We start from the raw sequence: 25,082 nt of genomic DNA, 5'->3' as shown, positions 1-25,082 counted from the left end.
TAAAGGGACATTTATTAGAGTTATATATCTAATTATGTGTTTGAACCTAGGCTGGCCATTTAGCTAAGCTGGGTGGCAAATTAAAGACTTGGCGCAAACGTTGGTTTGTTTTAAAGAATGGCTCTCTCACCTACTGGAAGAGCCAGCATGATGTCAATCGCAAACCCCAAGGCCAGATTTTATTGGATGAAGTATGTCGCATTAATAAAGCGGAGGGAGCTTCCACCTTTGAAATTGATACCGGTAAAAAAGTATACTATTTAACTGCTGATTCCAATGCCACCATGGATGATTGGATCAGGGTTTTACAAAATGTGCAAAGAAGAAATGCCACAAAATTGCTGTTGAGTAGAGATGATCAAAAGCCCACATTACAGGGTTGGGTTACCAAGGTCAAGAATGGTCATGCCAAAAAATGCTGGTGTGTTTTGTTGGGCAAAATGTTTTTGTACTTCAAGGCCCCCAATGAAACTGTAAGCATATTGATTTTTTATCCCCATAATGGAACTATAATTCCTTTTTTTATTTTTTTATAAAACCAAAAGCAGAATCCTTTGGGTCAGATTAATATGCGTGATGCCCGAGTTGAAGAAGTGGAACATGTTTCCGATTCTGATTCCGAGGAAAGAGAAGATCCTCAAAGTCAGGCCCATTTAACAGTGGCCATCTATCCGGCTCATCAGGGTCCTACTTATTTGATATTACCCGGCAAGGCGGAACGTGATAATTGGTTGTATCATTTGACAGTGGTATCAGGTGGTGGACCCAGTGCTGGCTCTCAATATGAACAATTGGTGCAGAAGTTAATGGAAACAGATGGAGATCCTAGTGAGTTTTATTTTAGATTTTTTTTTTTAGAAAAGATCACTACAAACTGGTGAAGTTTTCTATAGAAAAGATCACCACAATATGGTGATATGATCACCACAATATGGTGACCTTTTCTATAGGAAAGATCAATACAATCTGGAGAAATTTTCTATGGAATGATCAACACAAACTGGTGAAACTTTTCTTTAGAAAAGATCACTACAATCTGATTAAATTTTCAATAGAAATGATCAATTTCCTATAGGAAAGATCAACAAAATATGATGAAATTTTATATAGAAAAGATCACCAAAATTTGGTGAAAATTTCCATTGAAAAGATCTCCACAATCTGGTGAAATTTTCTATAGAAAAGATCTACAGAAATTAAATAACTAAAATGTTCCTTTCTTATTAGATTGTGTGATTTGGCGTCATCCCATATTGCTGCATACCAAAGATACTATTTCTGCTCCTTTGACAACTCTACACACCGAACCCATGCATCCAGAAGCCATTAAACTATTCAAGGTATTTTCTATATAAATCTAATTCTTTCTATAAAAACATATTAATTTTATTGATACCTTTTCCCTTTCCAGAGCATACAACTCTTTATGTCCGTTGCTGTGAATCAACCGGGTATTGATTATCATGTGGTCTTGGCACAAAATGCTTTACAACATTGTTTGGATATGCCCGAATTACAATCGGAAATGATTTGTATTTTGATTAAACAAACCTCTAGACATACGGGCCAAAAACTTAGTGTTGGCGTCCAGGTAAACAAGAAACTGGGCAAGCAAACGCGCGTAAGTTTTTTAAGTTGCAAAGTGCTTTTTTTTATTTTAGTTCATTTAGTTTTTACCATTTTTTTAGTTTAGTTTTTAGAGTTTTAGTTGGAAATTTAGTTCATTTAGTTTTAATATCTAATACACTAATCCATATTATATTTTTAGAGAATTTTTTAGTTGTAGAAAAATAAGAGATTAAAGAGAGAGAGAGGGAGATAAAAGACAATATCTCTGTAAATATCTGAGACTCTCTAACGGCACTTAATTGTAAATAATAGAGGATATAAGGACTTGACTTCCACTTTTTACTTTTCTATAGAAACAATTTTCTGAATCTAGTAAAATTTTATTTTAAAAAGATCACCAAAATCTGGTACAATTTCCTGTAGATTGTAGAGAAAGTTTCTATGTAAAAGATCATTACAAGTGGATAAAATTTACTATAGAAAAGATCTCACAATATGGTGAAATTTTCTATAGAAAAAAATTATAAGATCGTGGTGATATTTTACATAGAATAGATCACATTGTGGCGATTTTCCACATAAAAAAGATTACTTCATTGTAGACTTGACACTCACTTTTTTATTCTAGAAAAAGGTCACTACAATCTGGTGAAATCTGGTGAAATTTTCTTTTGAAAAGTTCACTACAATCTGAAAAATGTCTCTATAGAAAATATCGCCATAATGGGATGAAATTTACAATAGAGAGATCAGTACAACATAGTGAAATTTTCTATAGAGAAAAATATCAGATTCTGCTGATCTTTTACTTAGAGAACATCATCACATTATGGCGATCTTTTACACAGAAATGATTATCACATGGTGATGATCCTTTATATAGAAAAGTTCATAACATTGTGGTGAACTCTTACATAAAAAGAGCATCACATTGTAGTGATCTTTATATAGAGAAGATCATCATATTTTGCTGATCTTTAATATAGAAAAATCATCATATTTTGCTTATCTTTAATATAGAAAGATCATCATTTTGTAGTGATCTTTTATACAGATAAGATCATCACATTGTGGGAATCTTTTACACAGAAATGATTATCACATTGTGATGATCTTTTATATAGAGAAGTTTATCACATTGTGGTGATCTCTTTCATAAAAATATCATCACATTGTAGTAATCTTTTATATAGAGGAGATCATCATATTTTGGTGATCTTTTATATAACAAGATCATAATTTTGTATTTTTTGATGATCTTTTATATAGAAAGATTAACATCTTATAGTGATCTTTTGTACAGAAAAGATCATCATATTTTGGTGATCTTTTACACAGAAATGATTATCACATGGTGATGATTTTTTATATAGACAAGGTCATCACATTGCGGTGATCTCTTACATAACAAGAACATGATCTTTTATACAGAAAGATCATAATTTTCTAGTGATCTTTTATACAGAAAAGATCATCACATTATGGGGATCCTTTACGTAAAAATCATTATTACATTTGGAGTGACCTTTTAAATAGAAATGATCATCACATTATGGAGATATTTTTTATAGAAAATATTACAGATTGTGATCTTTTTCAAAGAAAATATTTTCAGGTTGTCGTAATCTTATAGAAAAGATCAGCAGATGTGATGATATTTTACATTAAAAATAACATTACATTTTGGCGATCCTTTATATAGAAAAGATCATCATATTTTGGTGATTTTTTGTATAGATCATTGTGGTGATCCGTTACATAGGGAAGATCATTAGATGCTAATGAAAAGTTTCTAAAGAAAAGATCACTAGATTATGGTGAAATTTTCTACAGAAAAGATCATTAGATTCTAATGAAAAATTTTTATGGAAAAGATCATTAGATTGTGATGAAATTTTCAACAGAAAAGATCATTAGATTCTAAAGAAATTTTGTATGGAAAAGATTAATAGATTGTGGTAAAATTTTTAATCGAAAAGATCACTAAATTTTAAAGAAATTTTGTACAGAAAATATGTCTAGATTCTAATGAAATTTTATATAGAAAAGATCATTAAATTATGATGAAATTTTTTATAGAAAAGATCATTAAATTATGATGAAATTTTTTATAGAAAAGATCACTAGATTCTACCGAAATTTTGTATGGAAAAGATCATTAGATTCTAATGAAATTTTGTATGGAAAAGATCATTCGATTGTAATGAAATTTAATATGGAAAATATCATTAGATTGTAATGAAATTTTCTATGTAAAAGAACAGTAGATTGTAATGAAATTTTTTAGAGAAAAGATTATTAGATTTTAATGAAATTTTCTATGAAAAAGATCTTTAGATTCCAATGCAATTTTGTATGGAAAAAGATCATTAGCTTGTGATTAAATTTTCTATAAAAAAGATCGTTAGATTGTAATGAAATTTTTTTATGGAAAAGATCATTGGATTGTGGTGAAATTTTCTAGAGAAAAGATCATTAGTTTCTAATGAAATTTTCAATAAAAAATATCATTAGATTGTGATAAAATTTTCTATGGAAAAAGATCCATAGAAAAGAATTTTTTTTTAATTTTTCTTAAACTTTAAATATTTTTTTGGTAAACTTTGGCTTTGCTTTTATTACATAAAGCTTTTGAACAGCTTTTAAAATAAATATTGAAAAAATCAATATTTTATTTTTTTTTGTACATTATAAGTAGTTTAGTAATGCATGTTAAATTAACTTAAATAACAAAACTAAAGAGTTTTGAATATGAAAATTTAAAGAAAATTTCAAAATTTTTTTTAAAAAATTTTAAATTTTAAAAAATGTTCAAAACTTTTTATTAAAACTTAAATATTTAGCTCTTAGTTTTTTAATAATTAACTAACACTTTTACAAAAAAAAATTTACTGTTAACACTTGTCTTTACCACATTTTGTTTAAAAAACTGTTTTTGAAACTATTTTGAAAACTTTTTTGAAAACTTTTTTTAAATTTTTTACAATATTCTACATGAAAAAAGTTAATACACACGTACATACATGTAATTGCTGTAAATTTTAATATTTTTTCTTTCTGTTAGCCCCAAAAACCAAAACATTTAAACAATTTCATATTTTTAAACTTAAATATTAAATATTTTTTATATGTATAACTTATGACAAAATATATATAAATGTTTTGCATTTCTTTTAATAAAAAATTTATTAAAATATAATAATTTTTTCAAATACTTTTTCTGTTAGTATTTAGTGTTTTTCTTCAAAATTTCAGTTTATTTTTGTTTAATTTAATTAATTAATTTAATTGAATTTTCTTGATTTTATTAAATTAATTTTGGCGCTTTTTTATATTAAATACCCTTTAAAAAAAAATTGAGTTTGTTTTATAAACGTCCAGAACTGCCCAAAAATAAAATTAAATAATATTTATTAAATGTGTTATTTTATATCAAATTATAAATACACTGTACAAAATTCATACTCAAAATTTGTTTTTATCAAAAAGAAAAGCTATAACCAAAAAATTTAATGCACTTTTTTTATCCATATATTTTGTTTCTTTGGCCTATTTTTTTGTATATCGTTTTCTTTTCTATATTTAAAAAAAAATCGAAAAATGTAACGTTTTTTTCGAAACGAAAAATCTTCAAAAAATCAAAAATGAAAAATTTACAGCAACTACTATTATGTGCCACGCAAAGTTTATTTGCCTGTGATACTCAACAAAGTGGTAATGCTCAAGCCAATGGCAGTTCACCCACCTCCTTACAGGTATTGTGTTTGCATATGTGTTAAAATTGTTTTCAAAAAAGCATGTTTTTTATGTTAAATTTAAACAAAATTCTTTTAATTCCTCTGAACTATCCAAAAACTTTTAAATTTTCTTTCTCTTTCCCCTTACAGGCTCCTGTACCTCCTCCTATTATAGACTGCAAATCAAATCCTCCTGCTTATTCTTTTGTCCAGGGATGGCAGCTATTATCTCTAGCCGTTTCTTTATTTGTACCCAAATCTAGCCGTCTATTGTGGTATTTGAAACTACATTTGTCGCGTAATGCTGATTCTAAAACCGAAACTGGCAAATATGCCGCCTATTGTGAACGTGCTTTGGAACGCACCTTAAAGAATGGTGGCCGTGAAACGAAACCTTCACGCATGGAAGTTTTATCGATATTGCTCAAGAATCCCTATCATCATTCACTGCCCCATGCTATACCGGTGCATATGATGAATACCACTTATCAGGTAAGGAACTAATTGTTCTCTTTCACACTCGGAAAGAATATCTTTAGTAAAACGAGACTTAAGAACTATCAAGATAGTTCATAATAAGATCATCTTCAATGGAGTTTTATAGAATCAAAACACAAAAACTCTATAGAAATCTGAAAGAATTTTAACGGACCCTAGTTTCTTTGATAATAGCAATATCTTGTCGGAAATTAGCAGTGATCTCCAAACTTAACTTAGACATCAATTAAAATTCCTTAGACACTAGCAAGATCATCTCGATAGTCAATTTCTTAGACACTAGACAAGATCATTTCGATCTTCAACTTTCTTAGACAGCTGGAGGATCATATCAAAACTTCACTTCCTGAACTTTCAACAGCAGGATCATCATCGAAACTCAACTCTCTTAGACAACAGTAAGATCATCGCGAAACTCAAAACTGAACATTCTTAGTCACTAGCAAGATCATCTCGCAACTTAACTTTCTTAGACACTAGCGAGATCATCTCGGTCTTTAACTTTCGCAGACAGCAGCAAGACGATCTTGAACGTAAACTTTTTTTTAACAACTGGAGGATCATATCAAAATTTAACTTCCTGAACTTTCAACAACAGGATCATCTCGAAACTCAAATCTCTTAGACAACAGCAAGATTATCTCGATATTCAACTTTCTCAGACAAAAAGCATGATCATCTCGAAACCTAACTTTCTTAGATAGCAGCAGGATCATCTCCAAATTTAACTTTCTTAGACACTAGCAAGATCATATCGAAACTTAACTTTCTTAGACAACAGCAGAGTAATTTCGAAACTTAACTTTCTGAACTATCAATAGCATGATCAGCTCGAAAGATAACTTTCTTAAACACTAGCAAGATCATCTCGAAACTTAACTTTCTTAGACAACAGCAGAGTCGTTTCGAAACTTAACTTTCTGAACTACCAATAGCATGATCAGCACTAGCAAGATCATCTCGAAACCTAACTTTCTTATACACTGCAAGATCATCTCGAAACTTAACTTTCTTAGACAACAGCAGAGTCATTTCGAAACCTAACTTCCTGAGCTATCAACGACATGATCAGCTCGAAACATTAGATTCTTAGAGAGCAGCAGGATCATTTCCAAACTTAGCTTTCTTAGAACATAACAAGATCATCTCTAAATCTAACTTTCTTAGACAACAACAGGATCATCTCGAAACTTAACATTTTTAGACAGAAGGAGAATCATCTCGAATCTTAACTTCCTGAACTTTCAACAGTAATATCATCTCGAGATTCAACTCTCTTAGACAACAGTATGATCATCTCTAAGCTAAACTTAGACAGCGACAAGATCTTCTCAAAACTTAACTTTCTTAGACAAAGAATCATCTTGAAACTTAACTTTTTTAGACACTAAACAGATCATCTCGTTTCTCAACTTTCTTAGACAACAACAATATCATCTCGAAATTTAACGTTCTTAGACAGTAGGATCATCTTGAAACCTAACATTATAGTATCGTTGTACCAAAATCTCTCTGAAACCCAAGATTTGGTAGATTTTTCACGACAGTCGTCAAATTACTTTTAATTTCAACTTGATATAGTAAAAACCCAAAATCTTTTCCGAATTCAGATATCTACGAACTGACGAATTGTCAACAAATGACCCTTCTTTCTCAGATCTGATCTCCTTTGCTTTAGATCTAACTTGTAGAGAATGAAAATTCCAGAAAACACTATGAACTAAAGACTGATGATCTGAGGCATTTTCAGCAAGACATTGTTATTTACCAAACCTTAAGATCACCTGCGAATTAAACTCTAGACGATCGCAACACAATATAATTTAAAAAACCCAAGACATTCTAACCAAAAAACTCATTTTCAGATCATAACCATAGATCTAAAATCTTACAAGATAAAAACTCAATAAGACTTGAGATATACATACATAAACTTAGGTTTTCAACGATACAAACACCTGGGAACTAAACTCTACACGATCGTAACACAAGATCCTTTTTGAAACCTATGACTTACGACCCAAACTGAGATGTCTTCAGATCATTTGAGGTTTCTATTCCTTCTAAGAATATAGAAGCAGTAGCTTCGAACTGATCGTTACATGATCAATACAAAATAATATTTAGAAAATGAGGAATAGACACAATAAATGTGGGGGATTTCAGCTATGGACTATACTTAGAACATACAGGGTATTTCAGCGACCAACTACAATTTCCCAGATTACAGCTGAATAAAGTTCAAATTGGAGTCCCCCAAGTTGAAGCGTTAAACGCAAACTTCTTTGCTAATCTTTCTCAGACATCATCATCATTCAACTAAACGAGATCAAAACACAGAATACCTTCGAAAACCAGAAGCATATGAATCGATCTAGAATGTATTCAGAGCAACAAAGCCCTTGAGAGAACTGTAAAGTTCCCTCGAGCTAAGAAGCGTCGAAGCTTTTCGGCAGTTGATCTTATCAGCTTAAACTTTACTCCAAACTTCAGAGCATTACAAACTTGAGAGACGCGAACTACAGAATTATTGTTTCCCAGAGCTGGCTGCTGAAGCCCCTTTCAAGAGAACACTACATCATCGAAAAGCTCTTCGAAACCCTAGATTAACTAATCAAACTGTGTTGATGGATCTATTGAGGGCTCAAGATTGATTAAGACATCGATAGAGAGAAATTCACCAACGATCTTCACAAGAGATCGAAGATCAACAGTGAGAACTGAAACCAAAGTTAAAGAATCTATCGATCAAAAGTCATTACTTCGGCCTCTAAAGTTTATATTGTGGAGAAAGAGACTTATTTTGAGAGAATTTTTGAAAGAGTATTTCGAAAAGTTTACACTGAATAATTAGAGACAGAACTTATAGAATGATTCAAGAATACAGCTCAGATTAAGCGCAATCGCTAATGGTTATAAAAAGAGATCAAATTAAGATTATAAGACGGACTTTTAACGGACTTGCTTTGACATAGATGAGTTAGAAAATGAACAATATTATTTAGCATTAAATCCTTTCAGTTTCTAATTCCCCTTCAATTTCGTATTTATTTATGATTTTTTTACTCTTTCCAGGTTGTCTCCTTTGATGGCTCTACCACTATCGAAGAATTCCAAAGCACCTTGGCACAAGAGATAGGCACTCGCGATTCTACCAATGGTTTTTGTTTATTCAGTGATGATCCTATAGAAAAGGACCTGGAACACTATCTAGATCCTTTGGCTAAGCTATGCGATGTTATCTCTAAATGGGAGACTGCCTTAAGAGAAAAAGGTTCGGGTAAATTTGAGAATACACGCGTTATACAGCTAACCTATAAGAATCGTTTGTATTGGAAGCATACGGTTAAGTTTGAAACCGATAAGGAAAGGTTATTGCTGTGCTATCAAACCAATAATCAAATAGTGCAGGGAAGATTTCCCTTGTCAAGGGATTTGGCTTTGGAATTGGCCTCTTTAATGGCTCAAATAGATATGGGTGATTACTCGCATGAAAAGTCTAAAAGTGCTACCACAAATGTGGGCATAAAGGCTTTGGATAAGTTTTATCCTTATCGCTATAGAGACGCTTTAAATCCGGAGCAGTTGAAGGAGATTCAAGAATTATTGATTACTAAATGGATTTTATTAAAGGGACGCAGTACTTTGGATTGTGTGAGAATATATTTAACCTGTTGCCGTAAATGGCCTTATTTTGGGGCCAGTTTATTCCAGGCTAAGCCTAGGCACTCAGATCAAGCCATGGCCTGGTTGGCGGTATCAGAAGATGCTTTAAATGTTTTGGAATTGTCTTCTATGGCTCCCATAGCCAGATATCCCTATACTAGTGTTATGACTTTTGGAGGCTGTCAAGATGACTTCATGCTGGTGGTATCCAATGAAGATACTTTGGCTTCGTGTGGAACACAAGAACAAAAATTGCTATTTGCTATGTCTAAGCCCAAAATTTTGGAAATTACTTTACTTATAGCAGACTATATGAATGCTTTGGGTCATACAGTGCCCGGCACTCCACACATGAATTCCCTAACACGCAATGGCTCGCATAGATCTTTAAGAACCCGGCCTGCGGTAGGCACTGGTACCAATACCGTGGTTGGAACCTTATGTGGCAATACTATGGCTGGCATGTCGACCAATGCCACTACTACGGCTCATAATACCTTGAATTCGCATGCCACTCATACACTCAACTCCAATCATTCGCATACTTTAAGTTCCTCACACTATAGTACCGGTGAACATGAACGTATGGGCACAATAGGGGGCGGAGGAGGTTCACGTTCCCAGGCCGGTTCTCATCAAGGCACCATGAACTCTATGCACAGTCAAAGTCATCATATACATCATCCTCATCAACCGGATATTTTAAAAAGTACACCCGATCATCAGCGTATTAAGTAAATAGTTAGGACAACCCCCTCTTAAAAACCCCAGACCCGAAAATTGTAAATATATATTCAACTTAATTTAATATTAGACAAAAATTTAAAGAGACTTTAAAGGAAAAATGAATGCCTAAAGGAAAAGGCAAAAAATTTAGTTTTACAAAAAAAAAACTAATTTTTATATAAAAATATTACCAAATAAGTGTAAATATTTAAAGATAAAAAACCAGTGATTTAAAGAAGAAAAAAAAACCAAGAAAAATTTAGAACTTAATAATAGCATTTAAAAATTTAAAAAGGCAAAAAAACAAAAAATCATTTTATATTTTACTTTCAAAATTAACAAAAAAAAAAGTATAATTTTTATAAAATTTAACATAATTCAGAAAATTATAAAGATTTTGTATTAGAAAACACAAGTTTTTAATTCTTTTTAAGTTTAATATTAATTTTAATTAATTTACAACTTAAAATGTTGTATAATTTTTACATTTTATAAAAATTGTCTCAAAATACATTTAGTTAATTTAAAAATGTTTTTGGAATCTTCATTTGTAATTTATTTTTCAAAAACCGTTTAAATTTTATTACTTAAACTCTCTTTAATGTCTCTTTTTAGTTATTTAACTAGTTTAAACAAAAAACTTATTTATCACAAATTATTAAGTAAATTTAACAATATTTTCTAAAAATTATGTTTTTGTAATTCAGTCAAAAATATATTTTAAAAATTCTGATCTTACTGTAAATGTTTTAAAACTTCCTTCAGAGAGAATTTCTGTTTCAGTTCTGTTCTAGTTCTGTTCTAGTTCTGTTCTAGTTCTGTTCTAGTTCTGTTCTAGTTCTGTTCTAGTTCTGTTCCAGTTCTGTTCTAGTTCTGTTCTAGTTCTGTTCTAGTTCTGTTCTAGTTCTGTTCTAGTTCTGTTCTAGTTCTGTTCTAGTTCTGTTCTAGTTCTGTTCTAGTTCTGTTCTAGTTCTGTTCTAGTTCTGTTCTAGTTCTGTTCTAGTTCTGTTCTAGTTCTGTTCTAGTTCTGTTCTAGTTCTGTTCTAGTTCTGTTCTAGTTCTGTTCTAGTTCTGTTCTAGTTCTGTTCTAGTTCTGTTCTAGTTCTGTTCTAGTTCTGTTCTAGTTCTGTTCTAGTTCTGTTCTAGTTCTGTTCTAGTTCTGCTCTAGTTCTGTTCTAGTTCTGTTCTAGTTGTGTTCTAGTTCTGTTCTAGTTCTGTTCTAGTTCTAATTCTGTTCTAGTTCTAATTCTGTTCTATCTAGTTCTGTTCTAGTTCTGTTCTAGTTCTGTTCTAGTTCTGTTCTAGTTCTGTTCTAGTTCTGTTCTAGTTCTGTTCTAGTTCTGTTCTAGTTCTGTTCTAGTTCTGTTCTAGTTCTGTTCTAGTTCTGTTCTAGTTCTGTTCTAGTTCTGTTCTAGTTCTGTTCTAGTTCTGTTCTAGTTCTGTTCTAGTTCTGTTCTAGTTCTGTTCTAGTTCTGTTCTAGTTCTGTTCTAGTTCTCTTCCAGTTCTGCTCTAGTTCTGTTCTAGTTCTGTTCTAGTTCTGTTCTAGTTCTGTTCTAGTTCTGTTCTAGTTCTGTTCTAGTTCTGTTCTAGTTCTGTTCTAGTTCTGTTCTAGTTCTGTTCTAGTTCTGTTCTAGTTCTGTTCTAGTTCTGTTCTAGTTCTGTTCTAGTTCTGTTCTAGTTCTGTTCTAGTTCTGTTCTAGTTCTGTTCTAGTTCTGTTAGTTCTGTTCTAGTTCTGTTCTAGTTCTGTTCTAGTTCTGGTTCTTGTTCTGTTCTAGTTCTGTTCTAGTTCTAGTTCTGTTCTAGTTCTGTTCTAGTTCTGTTCTAGTTCTGTTCTAGTTCTGTTCTAGTTCTGTTCTAGTTCTGTTCTAGTTCTGTTCTAGTTCTGTTCTAGTTCTGTTCTAGTTCTGTTCTAGTTCTGTTCTAGTTCTGTTCTAGTTCTGTTCTAGTTCTGTTCTAGTTCTGTTCTAGTTCTGTTCTAGGTTCTGTTCTAGTTCTGTTCTAGTTCTGTTCTAGTTCTGTTCTAGTTCTGTTCTAGTTCTGTTCTAGTTCTGTTCTAGTTCTGTTCTAGTTTTCTGTTCTAGTTCTGTTCTAGTTCTGTTCTAGTTCTGTTCTAGTTCTGTTCTAGTTCTGTTCTAGTTCTGTTCTAGTTCTGTTCTAGTTCTGTTCTAGTTCTGTTCTAGTTCTGTTCTAGTTCTGTTCTAGTTCTGTTCTAGTTCTGTTCTAGTTCTGTTCTAGTTCTGTTCTAGTTCTGTTCTAGTTCTGTTCTAGTTCTGTTCTAGTTCTGTTCTAGTTCTGTTCTAGTTCTGTTCTAGTTCTGTTCTAGTTCTGTTCTAGTTCTGTTCTAGTTCTGTTCTAGTTCTGTTCTAGTTCTGTTCTAGTTCTGTTCTAGTTCTGTTCTAGTTCTGTTCTAGTTCTGTTCTAGTTCTGTTCTAGTTCTGTTCTAGTTCTGTTCTAGTTCTGTTCTAGTACTGTTCTGTTCTAGTTCTGTTCTAGTTCTGTTCTAGTTCTGTTCTAGTTCTGTTCTAGTTCTGTTCTAGTTCTGTTCTAGTTCTGTTCTAGTTCTGTTCTAGTTCTGTTCTAGTTCTGTTCTAGTTCTGTTCTAGTTCTGTTCTAGTTCTGTTCTAGTTCTGTTCTAGTTCTGTTCTTTCTTTTTTCTGTTCTAGTTCTGTTCTAGTTCTGTTCTAGTTCTGTTCTAGTTCTGTTCTAGTTCTGTTCTAGTTCTGTTCTAGTTCTGTTCTAGTTCTGTTCTAGTTCTGTTCTAGTTCTGTTCTAGTTCTGTTCTAGTTCTGTTCTAGTTCTGTTCTAGTTCTGTTCTAGTTCTGTTCTAGTTCTGTTCTAGTTCTGTTCTAGTTCTGTTCTAGTTCTGTTCTAGTTCTGTCTAGTTCTGTTCTAGTTCTGTTCTGTTCTAGTTCTGTTCTAGTTCTGTTCTAGTTCTGTTCTAGTTTGTTCTAGTTCTGTTCTAGTTCTGTTCTAGTTCTGTTCTAGTTCTGTTCTAGTTCTGTTCTAGTTCTGTTCTAGTTCTTTTAGTTCTGTTCTAGTTCTAGTTCTGTTCTAGTTCTGTTCTAGTTTTCTAGTTCTGTTCTAGTTCTGTTCTAGTTCTGTTCTAGTTCTGTTCTAGTTCTGTTCTAGTTCTGTTCTAGTACTGTTCTGTTCTAGTTCTGTTCTAGTTCTGTTCTAGTTCTGTTCTAGTTCTGTTCTAGTTCTGTTCTAGTTCTGTTCTAGTTTGTTCTAGTTCTGTTCTAGTTCTGTTCTAGTTCTGTTCTAGTTGTGTTCTAGTTCTATTCTAGTTCTGTTCTAGTTTTATTCTAGTTCTATTATAGTTTTTTTCCTAGTTTAGTTATAATTCAGTTCTAGTTCAGTTCCAAATCAGTTTTTAAACAGTTTGAAATTCTATATATTTTTCCAATTTCAAATTTAAAGATTTTTGAAAATAATTTCCAAATTTTCATGAATTTTAAAGTATAAAAAGCTTGTTATTAAAAATATTTTTTTTATATTAACTTATTGTTTTTGTTATTTTTTTATTTTTTGTTTTTAACCAAAGATTTATTTTATTTCTTTTTCAAAATTATACTCTAAAAAACAACGCACAGAACGAAATTATATAAAATTTATAAAAAAACGATTTTCTAACAATAATATTTATTTTAAGCATTATTATTATATATAAAAAATAAAAAAAAATAAATTTTTTGATAAATTTACAAAATTACCAAAAATGAAAATAAAATTACCAAAAAAATTTCAAATAAGAAAAAAAGAAAGAAATTTATAAAAAATGCTGAATTTAGAAAACAAAAAAATTAAAAATAAAATCAGGTAGTTTAAAAACACTTAAAAACAAAAAAATCAAATAAATTGAAAAGAAAAACATAAATCCAAAGATTCAAATAATTTCTTTACCAAATATTAACAGTTTAAAGAAGAATTAAAATAATATAAAACAATAGCGAGAAAACAAAAACAACAACCTTTAAAAAAACAATCACTTTAAGATTCCTATTTATTTAAAACAATAATTAAACAAAATAAACACAGAAAACTAAAAAAAAAAACGATAAAAACCAAACAGAAAACGCTAATAAAATATATAAAAACTAATTTAAAATTTTATGTTATTAATTTTTTTTGTAAAATTTATAATTATTTCAAAAAAACTAATACTCGTAGTTAAAAGCTTAAGTATTTTATAAAAAAGCTTAAGGTAAACACACTTATTAAATAAGCTTTATTATTTTAATTTCTTAAAATTTTTAATTTAATTTTTAAATTAATATTAATCCTAGTGATATAAATGTTGTATGTGTCTCTTTCACTCTAACTAACATTTTCTCTCTCTATCTATCTCTAACTCTCTCTCTCTCCAAATTTATATATAGAAATTATAATAAAAAAAATATTTATATGTCAAAAGTTTATATACAATTTACTTATATATAATCATACCACAAAGCATATACAAACAATACATAATAATAATGAAATGTTTCATTAGCTAAATGACAAATATTTTTTCAAATTATTAACTAATGTAGAAAAATTTGTCATATAGCAGGTGTTAACTTTATATATGGTAAAAAAGATGAAAAAAACACTATTTATTAACGCCATATTTCACTTTTAAGTTTTTCTTATTTTTACTTATTTTGTAGGCAAAACTAAAAAATGCGTATAAAACAAATTATACACAATATTAAGAAAAAAAGACCGTAATAAAGAAAAAAATATATTATTAAAAATTTTAAATGTGTTTTAATTCCCCTAATTTTAATTCAGTTGTAGTTATGTTCTAGTTATGTTCTAGTTCTGTTCTAATACTACTTCTGTTCTAATTCTAGTTCTGTTCTAATCCTCTTCTATTTCTGTTCTAGCTCTAGTTCTATACTAGTTCTGTTCTATTCTACTTCTGTTCTACTACTAGCTCTGTTCTAGTTCTATTCTAGTTCTGTTCTAGTTCTGTTCTAGTTCTGTTCTAGTTCTGTTCTAGTTCTGTTCTAGTTCTGTTCTAGTTCTGTTCTAGTTCTGTTCTAGTTCTGTTCTAGTTCTGTTCGAGTTCTGTTCTAGTTCTGTTCTAGTTCTGTTCTAGTTCTCTTCTAGTTCTGTTCTAGTTCTAGTTTTGTTCTAGTTCTGTTCTAGTTCTGTTCTAGTTCTGTTCTAGTTCTGTTCTAGTTCTGTTCTAGTTCTGTTCTAGTTCTGTTCTAGTTCTGTTCTAGTTCTGTTCTAGTTCTGTTCTAGTTCTGTTCTAGTTCTGTTCTAGTTCTGTTCTAGTTCTGTTCTAGTTCTGTTCTGTTCTAGTTCTGTTCTAGTTCCGTTCTAGTTCTGTTCTAGTTCTGTTCTAGTTCTGTTCTAGTTCTGTTCTAGTTCTGTTCTAGTTCTGATCTAGTTCTGTTCTAGTTATGTTCTAGTTCTGTTCTAGTTCTGTTCTAGTTCTGTCCTAGTTCTGTTCTAGTTCTGTTCTAGTTCTGTTCTAGTTCTGTTCTAGTTCTCTTCTAGTTCTGTTCTAGTTCTGTTCTAGGTCTGTTCTAGTTCTGTTCTAGTTCTGTTCTAGTTCTGTTCTAGTTCTGTTCTAGTTCTAGTTCTGTTCTAGCTCTGTTCTAGTTTTGTTCTAGTTCTGTTCCAATACTTTTCTGTTCTAATTCTAGTTCTGATCTATTTCTATTCTAATACTAGTTCTGTTCTAATTCAAGTTCTGTTCTACTAATAGTTCCGTTCTAGTAATATTCTAGTTTAGTTCTAGTTCTGTTCTAGTTATGTTCTAGTTATGTTCTAGTTCTGTTCTAGTTCTGTTCTGTTCTAGTTCTGTTCTAGTTCTGTTCTAGTTCTGTTCTAGTTCTGTTCTAGTTCTGTTCTAGTTCTGTTCTAGTTCTGTTCTAGTTCTGTTCTAGTTCTGTTCTAGTTCTGTTCTAGTTCTGTTCTAGTTCTGTTCTAGTTCTGTTCTAGTTCTGTTCTAGTTCTGTTCTAGTTCTGTTCTAGTTCTGTTCTAGTTCTGTTCTAGTTCTGTTCTAGTTCTGTTCTAGTTCTGTTCTAGTTATATTCTAGTTTAGTTCTAGTTATGTTCTAGTTCTGTTCTAGTTCTGTTCTAGTTTCTGTTCTAGTTCTGTTCTAGTTCTGTTCTAGTTCTGTTCAAGTTCTGTTCAAGTTCTGTTCTAGTTCTGTTCTAGTTCTGTTCTAGTTCTGTTCTAGTTCTGTTCTAGTTCTGTTCTAGTTCTGTTCTAGTTCTGTTCTAGTTCTGTTCTAGTTCTGTTCTAGTTCTGTTCTAGTTCTGTTCTAGTTCTGTTCTAGTTCTGTTCTAGTTCTGTTCTAGTTCTGTTCTAGTTCTGTTCTAGTTCTGTTCTAGTTCTGTTCTAGTTCTGTTCTAGTTCTGTTCTAGTTCTGTTCTAGTTCTGTTCTAGTTCTGTTCTAGTTCTGTTCTAGTTCTGTTCTAGTTCTGTTCTAGTTCTGTTCTAGTTCTGTTCTAGTTCTGTTCTAGTTCTGTTCTAGTTCTGTTCTAGTTCTGTTCTAGTTCTGTTCTAGTTCTGTTCTAGTTCTGTTCTAGTTCTGTTCTAGTTTCTGTTCTAGTTCTGTTCTAGTTCTGTTCTAGTTCTGTTCTAGTTCTGTTCTAGTTCTGTTCTAGTTCTGTTCTAGTTCTGTTCTAGTTCTGTTCTAGTTCTGTTCTAGTTCTGTTCTAGTTCTGTTCTAGTTCTGTTCTAGTTCTGTTCTAGTTCTGTTCTAGTTCTGTTCTAGTTCTGTTCTAGTTCTGTTCTAGTTCTGTTCTAGTTCTGTTCTAGTTCTGTTCTAGTTCTGTTCTAGTTCTGTTCTAGTTCTGTTCTAGTTCTGTTCTAGTTCTGTTCTAGTTCTGTTCTAGTTCTGTTCTAGTTCTGTTCTAGTTCTGTTCTAGTTCTGTTCTAGTTCTGTTCTAGTTCTGTTCTAGTTCTGTTCTAGTTCTGTTCTAGTTCTGTTCTAGTTCTGTTCTAGTTCTGTTCTAGTTCTGTTCTAGTCTGTTCTAGTTCTGTTCTAGTTCTGTTCTAGTTCTGTTCTAGTTCTGTTCTGTTCTAGTTCTGTTCTAGTTCTGTTCTAGTTCTGTTCTAGTTCTGTTCTAGTTCTGTTTCTAGTTCTGTTCTAGTTCTGTTCTAGTTCTGTTCTAGTTCTGTTCTAGTTCTGTTCTAGTTCTGTTCTAGTTCTGTTCTAGTTCTATTCTAGGTCTGTTCTAGTTCTGTTCTAGTTCTAGTTCTGTTCTAGTTCTGTTCTAGTTCTGTTCTAGTTCTGTTCTAGTTCTGTTCTAGTTCTGTTCTAGTTCTGTTCTAGTTCTGTTCTAGTTCTGTTCTAGTTCTGTTCTAGTTCAGTTCTAGTTCAGTTCTGGTTCTGTTCTAGTTCTCTTCTAGTTCCGTTCTAGTTTAGATCTACATAGTTCAGTTCTATTTCAAAAAATTCCGTTAATTTAACTCCAAACTCAAGCAAATAACGATACAATTTTGATTTCTACATATGGCAACTGTATGTTTAACAACTATTGTGAATGTCTGCTTTGACAAAAACCCTCTTGTGATTGTTTTACTTTGACAGCTGGTCATTGTTTTGATTTGTTTTTCATTAAACAAAGTGCACGTGTTGAAATTATTAGAAATTTTAAAGAAAATCGTAAAAATTAAAGAATTTTGCCTTAAAAATTAAACAAAAATGAGTAAAAAAAGTAAAGGAGGCAATAATTTAGGGCGTACATTAATAAAGGATCGTTTTGGTCATACGCCCCGTAGAAAAGTGGACAATGATTCTATGGTAAGGGAAAAAATATAGAAAATGAAATTTTAGCTAAAAGGAATATATTTTTACACATTTTTATAGTTGCACACTACCGAAATCCAAGATGGTTATGACTGGGGTCGTTTGAATTTAAGTTCAGTGACAGAGGAATCCTCTTTCCAGGAATTTTTGCGTACCGCAGAATTGGCTGGCACAGAGTTTCAGGCCGAAAAGCTGAATATAGCTTTTATCAATCCCAAACAGGGTGTAGGCCTACTGTCACGCAATGAACAAATGCAAATAGAGAAAAAACACAAGGATAATAAGGATTTATTGAAAATTCCACGCCGTCCCAAATGGTCGGCTGATACAGCAGCCGATGAATTGCAGAGAATGGAAAGGGAAAGTTTTTTGGATTGGCGTCGTAATTTGGCTTTACTGCAGGAGGATGAAGAAATTATCATGACACCTTATGAGAAAAATTTGGAATTTTGGCGTCAATTATGGCGTGTAGTGGAAAGATCAGATGTGGTGGTGCAAATTGTAGATGCCCGTAATCCTTTACTTTTCAGAAGTGAGGATTTGGAGAAATATGTTAAAGAAGTCAATCCCAATAAAATGAATATGATTTTAGTTAACAAGTCAGATTTGTTAACTGAAAAACAAAGACAATATTGGGCCGAATATTTTGATGAACAAGGCATAAGGACGGCATTTTTCTCGGCAGCCTTGGCTACCGAAGAATTGAAAAAGGCGTCAGAAAGTAAAGAGGAGAAACCAGTCAAGACCGAGCTAAAGCTAAAGAAACAACAAGAAAATGAGGAAGAAGTTTTAAAAAAAGACTCCGAGGAAGACAGCGAAGAGGAGGACGAGGAAGAAGATTTAGAAGAACAACCTGAGGACATTTCTTTAAAAGAACTTAAAAAGGCTGCCAATGATATCAATAATACCTTAGATCAATTGGAAGACAAACTGCAAGAAATTGAAAAGAAACTGCCCACACCCCAAGAAGAAAAAGCACAAGCGCAGTTTGTTAAAAACAGTGCCAAACTCTTGAGCAGAGAAGAACTTATAACATTATTTAAGACCGTTTATCAGGGTACCACCTATACGGATAAAGTAACCACCATAGGTTTGGTGGGCTATCCCAATGTGGGTAAAAGTAGTACCATTAATGCTTTAATGATAGAAAAAAAGGTTTCAGTATCTGCCACACCGGGTAAAACTAAACATTTCCAAACGTTATACTTAGATCAAGATCTATTATTGTGTGATTGTCCCGGCTTAGTAATGCCCAGTTTTGTGTTAACCAAAGCAGACATGATATTAAATGGTATATTGCCCATAGATCAGGTAGGTTAAACAAAGTTTATAAAAATATTCAATATTTTAAAAAATTAAATACATTTTAGATGCGTGACCATGTACCCCCGGTAAATCTATTATGTTCCCGCATTCCTAGACACGTTTTGGAAGATAAATATGGTATTATTATAACCAAACCCATAGAGGGTGAAGATCCCAATAGATGCCCTCATTCTGAAGAACTTTTATTAGCTTATGGCTGTAAGTTTTGAAGGAAATTTCCATAAAACACTTTATTCATTTTTAATTTCCACCAGATAATCGCGGTTTTATGACCTCTAATGGTCAACCGGATCAATCTCGTTCGGCTCGTTATGTTTTAAAGGATTATGTCAATGGTAAACTGTTATATTGTGTGGCGCCACCCACAGTGGCACAAGAAGAATACCATAAATTTCCAGAAAGATCACGTAAAATCATAGAGGAAAAATCTCTACCCGATCAACAGCAAAGAGCCATGCGGGTAAGTTAAAAGCAATTTAGCAAATATCTTTAAAAATTTTAAAACAATTTCTTTTTTTCCTTTTAGATTAACAAAAACACCACCTCTAACGATTTAGACAAACAATTTTTTGTCCAACAAACTGGTGCCGCCCACATCAAGGGACGCACTCATTTTCCCCATATACGAGTACAGGCCGATGGCTCTTTAGTGCAGGCTGAGCCTTCCGAAAAACCATGGCGTAATGTTAAAAAGGAACGACGTGAGAAATTACGCAAAAAATTTAATCATTTAGATCAACATTAAGAGGTTTTGTATAAAAAAAAGGCAACAGAGATTTATAATTGATTTATATCAGGAATCTATGTTAGAGAAGTGAAGGTTTTTTTAATTAAGATAATTTTAATTTATAATTAACTTTTTTAAATATGATAATCATGAATTATAGTAAAAGTGAAAAGTGCAACGTTAATAAAACTAAAGAAATTATTTATTGTTCTCAATAAAAATATAGGATTTTGAAGAAAAAAACATTAGAAAAAAGTTCTAGACAAATCTTGTTCACATTTTCTATTAAGAACAACAACTGCAGGACAAATAGAAAGGTATCATTTTAAAAATAGTAGTATTATTTAAAGATCCACTACAACTATACGTTGATCTTGTGAATCAAATGTCCCAATATTTGTTAATTATTGAGCGCAATAACTGATTGTTGTTATAAAATGTTAAATTATAGATTTTGAAACTAAAAATATTTTATAATAAATAGTTTAAAATCTTACCTTTAGATCCGTTGACGTTTTTCTTGATAAAATAATTTATTGAACTTGCTTAAATAAACTTGCTTTAAAATCTTGACTTAATTCACTAAAAAACAAAAGAAATGGAATGTTTAATTAGCATTTTCAATTAAAAAGATAAACAATGAAATGCTTAACCTTTTTTTCTGCTGGAACAACTCCTTAACACTTTTTATCAACTTTTTGTATAATACTATTTATCAGAAATCTTTGAGTTTCGGATAGCGATATAAAATTATGACGAAACTCTTGCAACGCCACTTTCAAATCACGCGGTTTATTGAGATGCCAAGCTAAAATGATTTCAGCCAAAGCAAATTTTTGAAATTGTGTCAAATATGAACCCGGACGCCAGGAGCTAAAGGTGTGGACTTCATGCACTGGTGAATGGGTGGGACTGGGCACTAGATTTTCTTCCGGCTGAAATTCAGCCAATTGAACATAAAACTCAATAAGTTTTATATGAGCTGGGGTTTGTCGTGCCGGTGGCAGTGTTAGGGCCACTAAGAGCAGTACCCTTAATATTTCTACTCTAGCCAAAACCTCCTGATAGAGATGTTGCTTTTTACGCTCATAAATATTGTCCACAATATCATCTAACTGTTGCAGGGCCTTAAGATAATCATGATTTTTTAAAGATTGTTCGGTGCCCACTTCCAATTCGTATATACGATGTGCCGGTGAGTTAAAAGTACTGGTCACTTCATAATGCGGCTGTAAAGGAGTCATTTCTCTTATAATGGCTGCCTTAATGACACTATCATCGGGACATTTTTCCACAGCCTGGGTAAAACAATGCAAAGCGGTTTCCCTATACTCGGGGCGATTGGATCTCAATAGCAAAGACTCCATTTCTTCGTGAGCCTTTAAAAATAAACGAGCCGCTTTCAGTAAAGCCTGACACTCGGCCATAGCATTTTGTAAATAATTTTCACATTTTGCAACACCCAGCTGGCACATGGCAGCATATTGATAAATGCCGGCCTCTTCAAACTTAATAGCCAAACGGCCATAGTCCTCTAAAACTTCGGAAACATTTGGCCCAAAACGTCTGTTCCCCAAGGAAAAGGAAAACAATCGTTTTTTTCCAATAAAAAAACACATGAACTTATTTTTACTTACTTGAAGACTGCCTTTTCAATTTTCTTTAGCTTTGTAGAGGTTTTTAAATACTGATCGACCAAATTTTTGGGATAACTATCCATTTCCGACAAAATTTACGGTAAAACTAAAGTTTTGTTCGGTCTTGTTGGCTTTATTTATTTGCACAGGGTGTTTCCTAAATTTGCAATGTAAACAAAATACTGTTATTTTAAGAGTTGCCAGATGAAACATTTTTGCAAACTTCTAAAAACAATTAAAAATTTACTAATCTGTTAAAAAATACTAAAAATAATTAAATTTTACGTAAAGAAATAAATAAAAATAAATTTAAACAATAAAAATATTATTTATTTTTCTGAATAAAAATAATTAGAATTTATTTCCTTAAGGACTTTTTAAAAGAAAATCTAAAGATTTATTGAAAAATATATTGCTGCAAAATGAAATGTGCTTAAGAAATTTCAAAGGTTTTTGGAAAAATCAAAGAAATTAGAATTGAAGATAACCATTTTACCAAAATTTTATTTAAAAATTCTTTGATTCAAAGCGAAAAACTCTAAAAGTTTTAGGCAAAGATTGTCAAAATTTTTTGTTGAGAATAGAAGGAGAAGTATAATCTAAGACAAATTAGGAAAAATCGGATCATTATTTAAAGTTTTTAACAAATATTGTCCACATTTCTTAATGAGATCAATAACTGGAGGATAAATATGAGGTTATCATTTCAAAAACTGTTGTATAATTTAAAGATCCAGTACAATAATACGATCATCTTGTTAATCAAATAAAATTTCCCAATATTCGTTACTTATTGAGAGCAATAAAAGATTGTAGGTTTAAAATGTTAAATTATAGATTTTAAAACTAAAAATATCAATAATAAATATTTTAAAATCTTACCTTTAGATCCGGTTACGTTTTCCCGGCAAAATAATTTATTGAACTTGCTTAAATAAACTTGCTTTAAAATCTTGTCTTAATCCACTAAAAAATAAACAAATAAAAAGGTATGTTTAATATTTTTAATTAAAAAGATAATCCAGAAATGCTTAACCTTTTTCTACTGGAACTGTTCCTTAACATTTTTTATCAGCTTTTTTTAAATGTATTACTATTTATCAGAAATCTTTGTTTCGGACAACGATATGTATAAAATTATGACGAAATTCTTGTAATGAAACTTTTAAATCACGCAGCTTATTGAGATGCCAAGCTAAAATGATTTCAGTCAAATCAAATTTTTGAAATTGAGTCAAATATGAACAGGTGAATAGGTGGGACTTGGCACTCGATTTTATTCCGGCTGAAATTCGGCAAATTGAACATAAAATTCTATAAGTTTAATGCCTATAAGCTGGAGTTTGACGTGATGGTGGCAGTGTTAGGACCACTAAGAGCAGTACTCTTAACATTTCTACTCTAGCCAAAGCCTTCTGATAGATATAGCTTTTTAGGTTCATACACAGTATCCTCTAACTGGTGCAAGGCCTTACGATAAACATGATTTTTAATGATTGTTCTGTGGCCAATTCCAATTCGTATATACGATGTGCCGGCAAGCTGAATGTGCTCGCCACTTCATCATGAGACTATAAAGGAATCATTTCTCTTATAATGGCTGTCTTAATGATACAATCATGAGGACATTATTTCACATCCTGATTAAAACAATGCAAAGCCGTCTCCCCATATTCGGGGCGATTGGATGCCAATAGCAAAGACTCTATTTCTTCGTGTGCCTTTAAAATCAAACGAGCCGCTTTCAGCAAATCGAACTTATTTTTACTTACTTGAAGAGTTTTTTAAACACCGATTGACTAAATTTTTCGATAACTAACCATTTCCGACAAAATTTGCGGTAAAACTAAAGTTTTGTTCGGTCTTGTTGGCGTTCTTTATTTGCACAGGGTGTTTCATACATTTTCAATGTTAACTAAATACTGTTATTTTTAGAGTTGCCAGATGAAACATTTTGTAAACTTCGAAAAGAAATAAATAAAAATAAATTATTTTATCATAATTTCTGAAATTTACAAAATATTAAAAAAAAAAATGCAAAAAAACGGAGAATTAAAAATAAAAGAAAATTGAATTCATGGCTTTTGGAATTCAGAAAATATTGACAATTTTGTAAAGAAACTCCATGGATCGTTTAAAACTGCTCTTTTTATATCTAATTAAAAAAATATCCTATTCGCTCTTTTTTATTGAGTTCAAAAACTGATAGCTTTCATTCTTAAGTACTTTTTTCACTTTTGTTTTTAATTGTTAAATGCTTTACTTGTTTTTATTTTTGAATAAATTTCACAGAAAATGGGTTAATGTTTTAGAGATTTAAGTGTTTTTTTTAGCTTTTTTCAAAGTGCTTTAAATAAATCATTAGAAAATGTCTTAAAATATATAAAGAAACCTAATTAGCAAACAATAGAGTCTCAAAACTTGGTATTAAAAACCAATAAAAGAAAAAAAAAGTAAGATAAAAAAATGTTAGATAAGCGGGTGTGTTTTTATTTCCATTAAATACTTTTAGAAGTTTTTCCTTTAAAGGAAAAAACTAACCCTTAAGACTGGTCATGCCAGCACGCATAACTTCATCGACCAGCAATAGATTGCTGGCAATGACCGAACAGGAATTCAAGATTTGTTTCTTAACGTTGTAATTATCGTAGACACCTAAATCGGCAGGTTTCATAGCTTCACCGGTAGACAAATCCAAACCCACAGGATCGGGATTAAGACGATCTTCCTCAGTCAACTTAACGATGGTATCTTGGGCATCATAACCACTGTTAATGGCCAAATTTTTGGGTATAACCAATAAGGCTTCAGCAAAAGCTTGAATACCCAAACGTACCTTACCCTTAACGGTATCTTTGTATTTCATCAATTGATTAAAGGCTCTGACCTCAAAGGCAGCTGCGCCAGGAATAACAGCCTTATCGTTAATGGCATTGTTGATAGCTCTCAAACCATCTCTGATGGCATCCTTGATTTGTATAATAGTGTGTTTGTTGGGACCCTTGATGAGTATGGTCACTGATTGGGGATTTTTGCATTCTTCCACAAAAGTATATTTGTTTTCGCCCAAGGTATGCTCATAGACCAAACCAGCATAACCCAAATGAGATTCTTCCAAATCATCGAAAGAGTTCATGGCTGTGCCACCACAAGCCAAGGCCAAACGTTCCATATTACGGCGCTTAGCACGACGCAAAGCCATAATACCTTCTTTGGCCAAAGCATCCAAAGACATGGGGTCAATACCCTTTTGGTTAATGACGACAAAGGATTTTTCAGTGCCATCGCAAACCTTACGTTTCAATTCAATGATTTTCTTCACTCTCTGGTCAATGAAATCACGTTCAGCCTTAACAAACTTCTCACGTTCTTCAGCGGTCTTGTAGAAGAAACCAGAATTGACCTCAGACTTCTCATATTCCAAGGAGACATT

The 25,082-nt window shown here is 31.7% G+C and overlaps 4 protein-coding genes and 1 pseudogene across 8 annotated transcripts in view; 2 read left to right on the top strand and 3 right to left on the bottom strand.

The window, feature by feature from the left end:
* The window catches only part of LOC119610198 (uncharacterized protein CG43867), a 66,449-nt gene extending 55,821 nt beyond the window's left edge, over positions 1-10,628 (top strand). For 2 of the 5 annotated variants that reach the window (XM_037965317.1, XM_037965319.1), the window contains exons 5-10: positions 51-473; positions 546-828; positions 1,228-1,340; positions 1,412-1,621; positions 5,457-5,798; positions 8,880-10,627. In XM_037965317.1, the coding sequence (XP_037821245.1) occupies positions 51-473; positions 546-828; positions 1,228-1,340; positions 1,412-1,621; positions 5,457-5,798; positions 8,880-10,208 (2,700 nt within the window). In that variant the 3' untranslated portion in view covers positions 10,209-10,627. Of the gene's footprint in view, positions 1-50; positions 474-545; positions 829-1,227; positions 1,341-1,411; positions 1,622-5,456; positions 5,799-8,879 lie in introns of all 5 variants that reach the window. The other 3 variants (XM_037965318.1, XM_037965321.1, XM_037965320.1) reach the window with 3 other exon arrangements.
* Positions 10,629-17,749: 7,121 nt separating this feature from the next.
* LOC119610202 (large subunit GTPase 1 homolog) lies at positions 17,750-20,186 on the top strand. The gene is made up of 5 exons (XM_037965325.1): positions 17,750-17,953; positions 18,020-19,270; positions 19,330-19,483; positions 19,540-19,745; positions 19,812-20,186. Exons 1-5 carry the CDS (start codon positions 17,855-17,857, stop codon positions 20,028-20,030), a joined length of 1,929 nt encoding a protein of 642 aa, XP_037821253.1. The 5' UTR covers positions 17,750-17,854; the 3' UTR covers positions 20,031-20,186.
* Positions 20,187-20,505: 319 nt separating this feature from the next.
* Positions 20,506-21,806, bottom strand: LOC119610204. The gene is made up of 3 exons (XM_037965327.1): positions 21,650-21,806; positions 20,666-21,578; positions 20,506-20,594 (listed from the first exon to the last, which is right to left on the bottom strand). Exons 1-2 carry the CDS (start codon positions 21,730-21,732, stop codon positions 20,690-20,692), a joined length of 972 nt encoding a protein of 323 aa, XP_037821255.1. The 5' UTR covers positions 21,733-21,806; the 3' UTR covers positions 20,506-20,594; positions 20,666-20,689.
* Positions 21,807-22,527: 721 nt separating this feature from the next.
* Positions 22,528-23,430, bottom strand: LOC119610207 (annotated as a pseudogene).
* A 459-nt stretch (positions 23,431-23,889) lies between these two features.
* LOC119610201 (T-complex protein 1 subunit zeta) overlaps positions 23,890-25,082 on the bottom strand; it is a 6,038-nt gene continuing 4,845 nt past the window's right edge. The window contains exon 2 of the mRNA XM_037965324.1: positions 23,890-25,082. This exon is cut by the window's right edge and continues 562 nt beyond it. Coding sequence (XP_037821252.1) covers positions 24,186-25,082 — 897 coding nt within the window. The 3' untranslated portion in view covers positions 23,890-24,185.

This window comes from Lucilia sericata, unplaced genomic scaffold (assembly GCF_015586225.1).
Source record: "Lucilia sericata isolate MDLA Ls3-8-SP2 unplaced genomic scaffold, ASM1558622v1 Contig001138F_arrow, whole genome shotgun sequence".
NCBI classification, from domain to species: domain Eukaryota; kingdom Metazoa; phylum Arthropoda; class Insecta; order Diptera; family Calliphoridae; genus Lucilia; species Lucilia sericata.
This window is presented reverse-complemented; position numbering and strand designations above follow the sequence as displayed.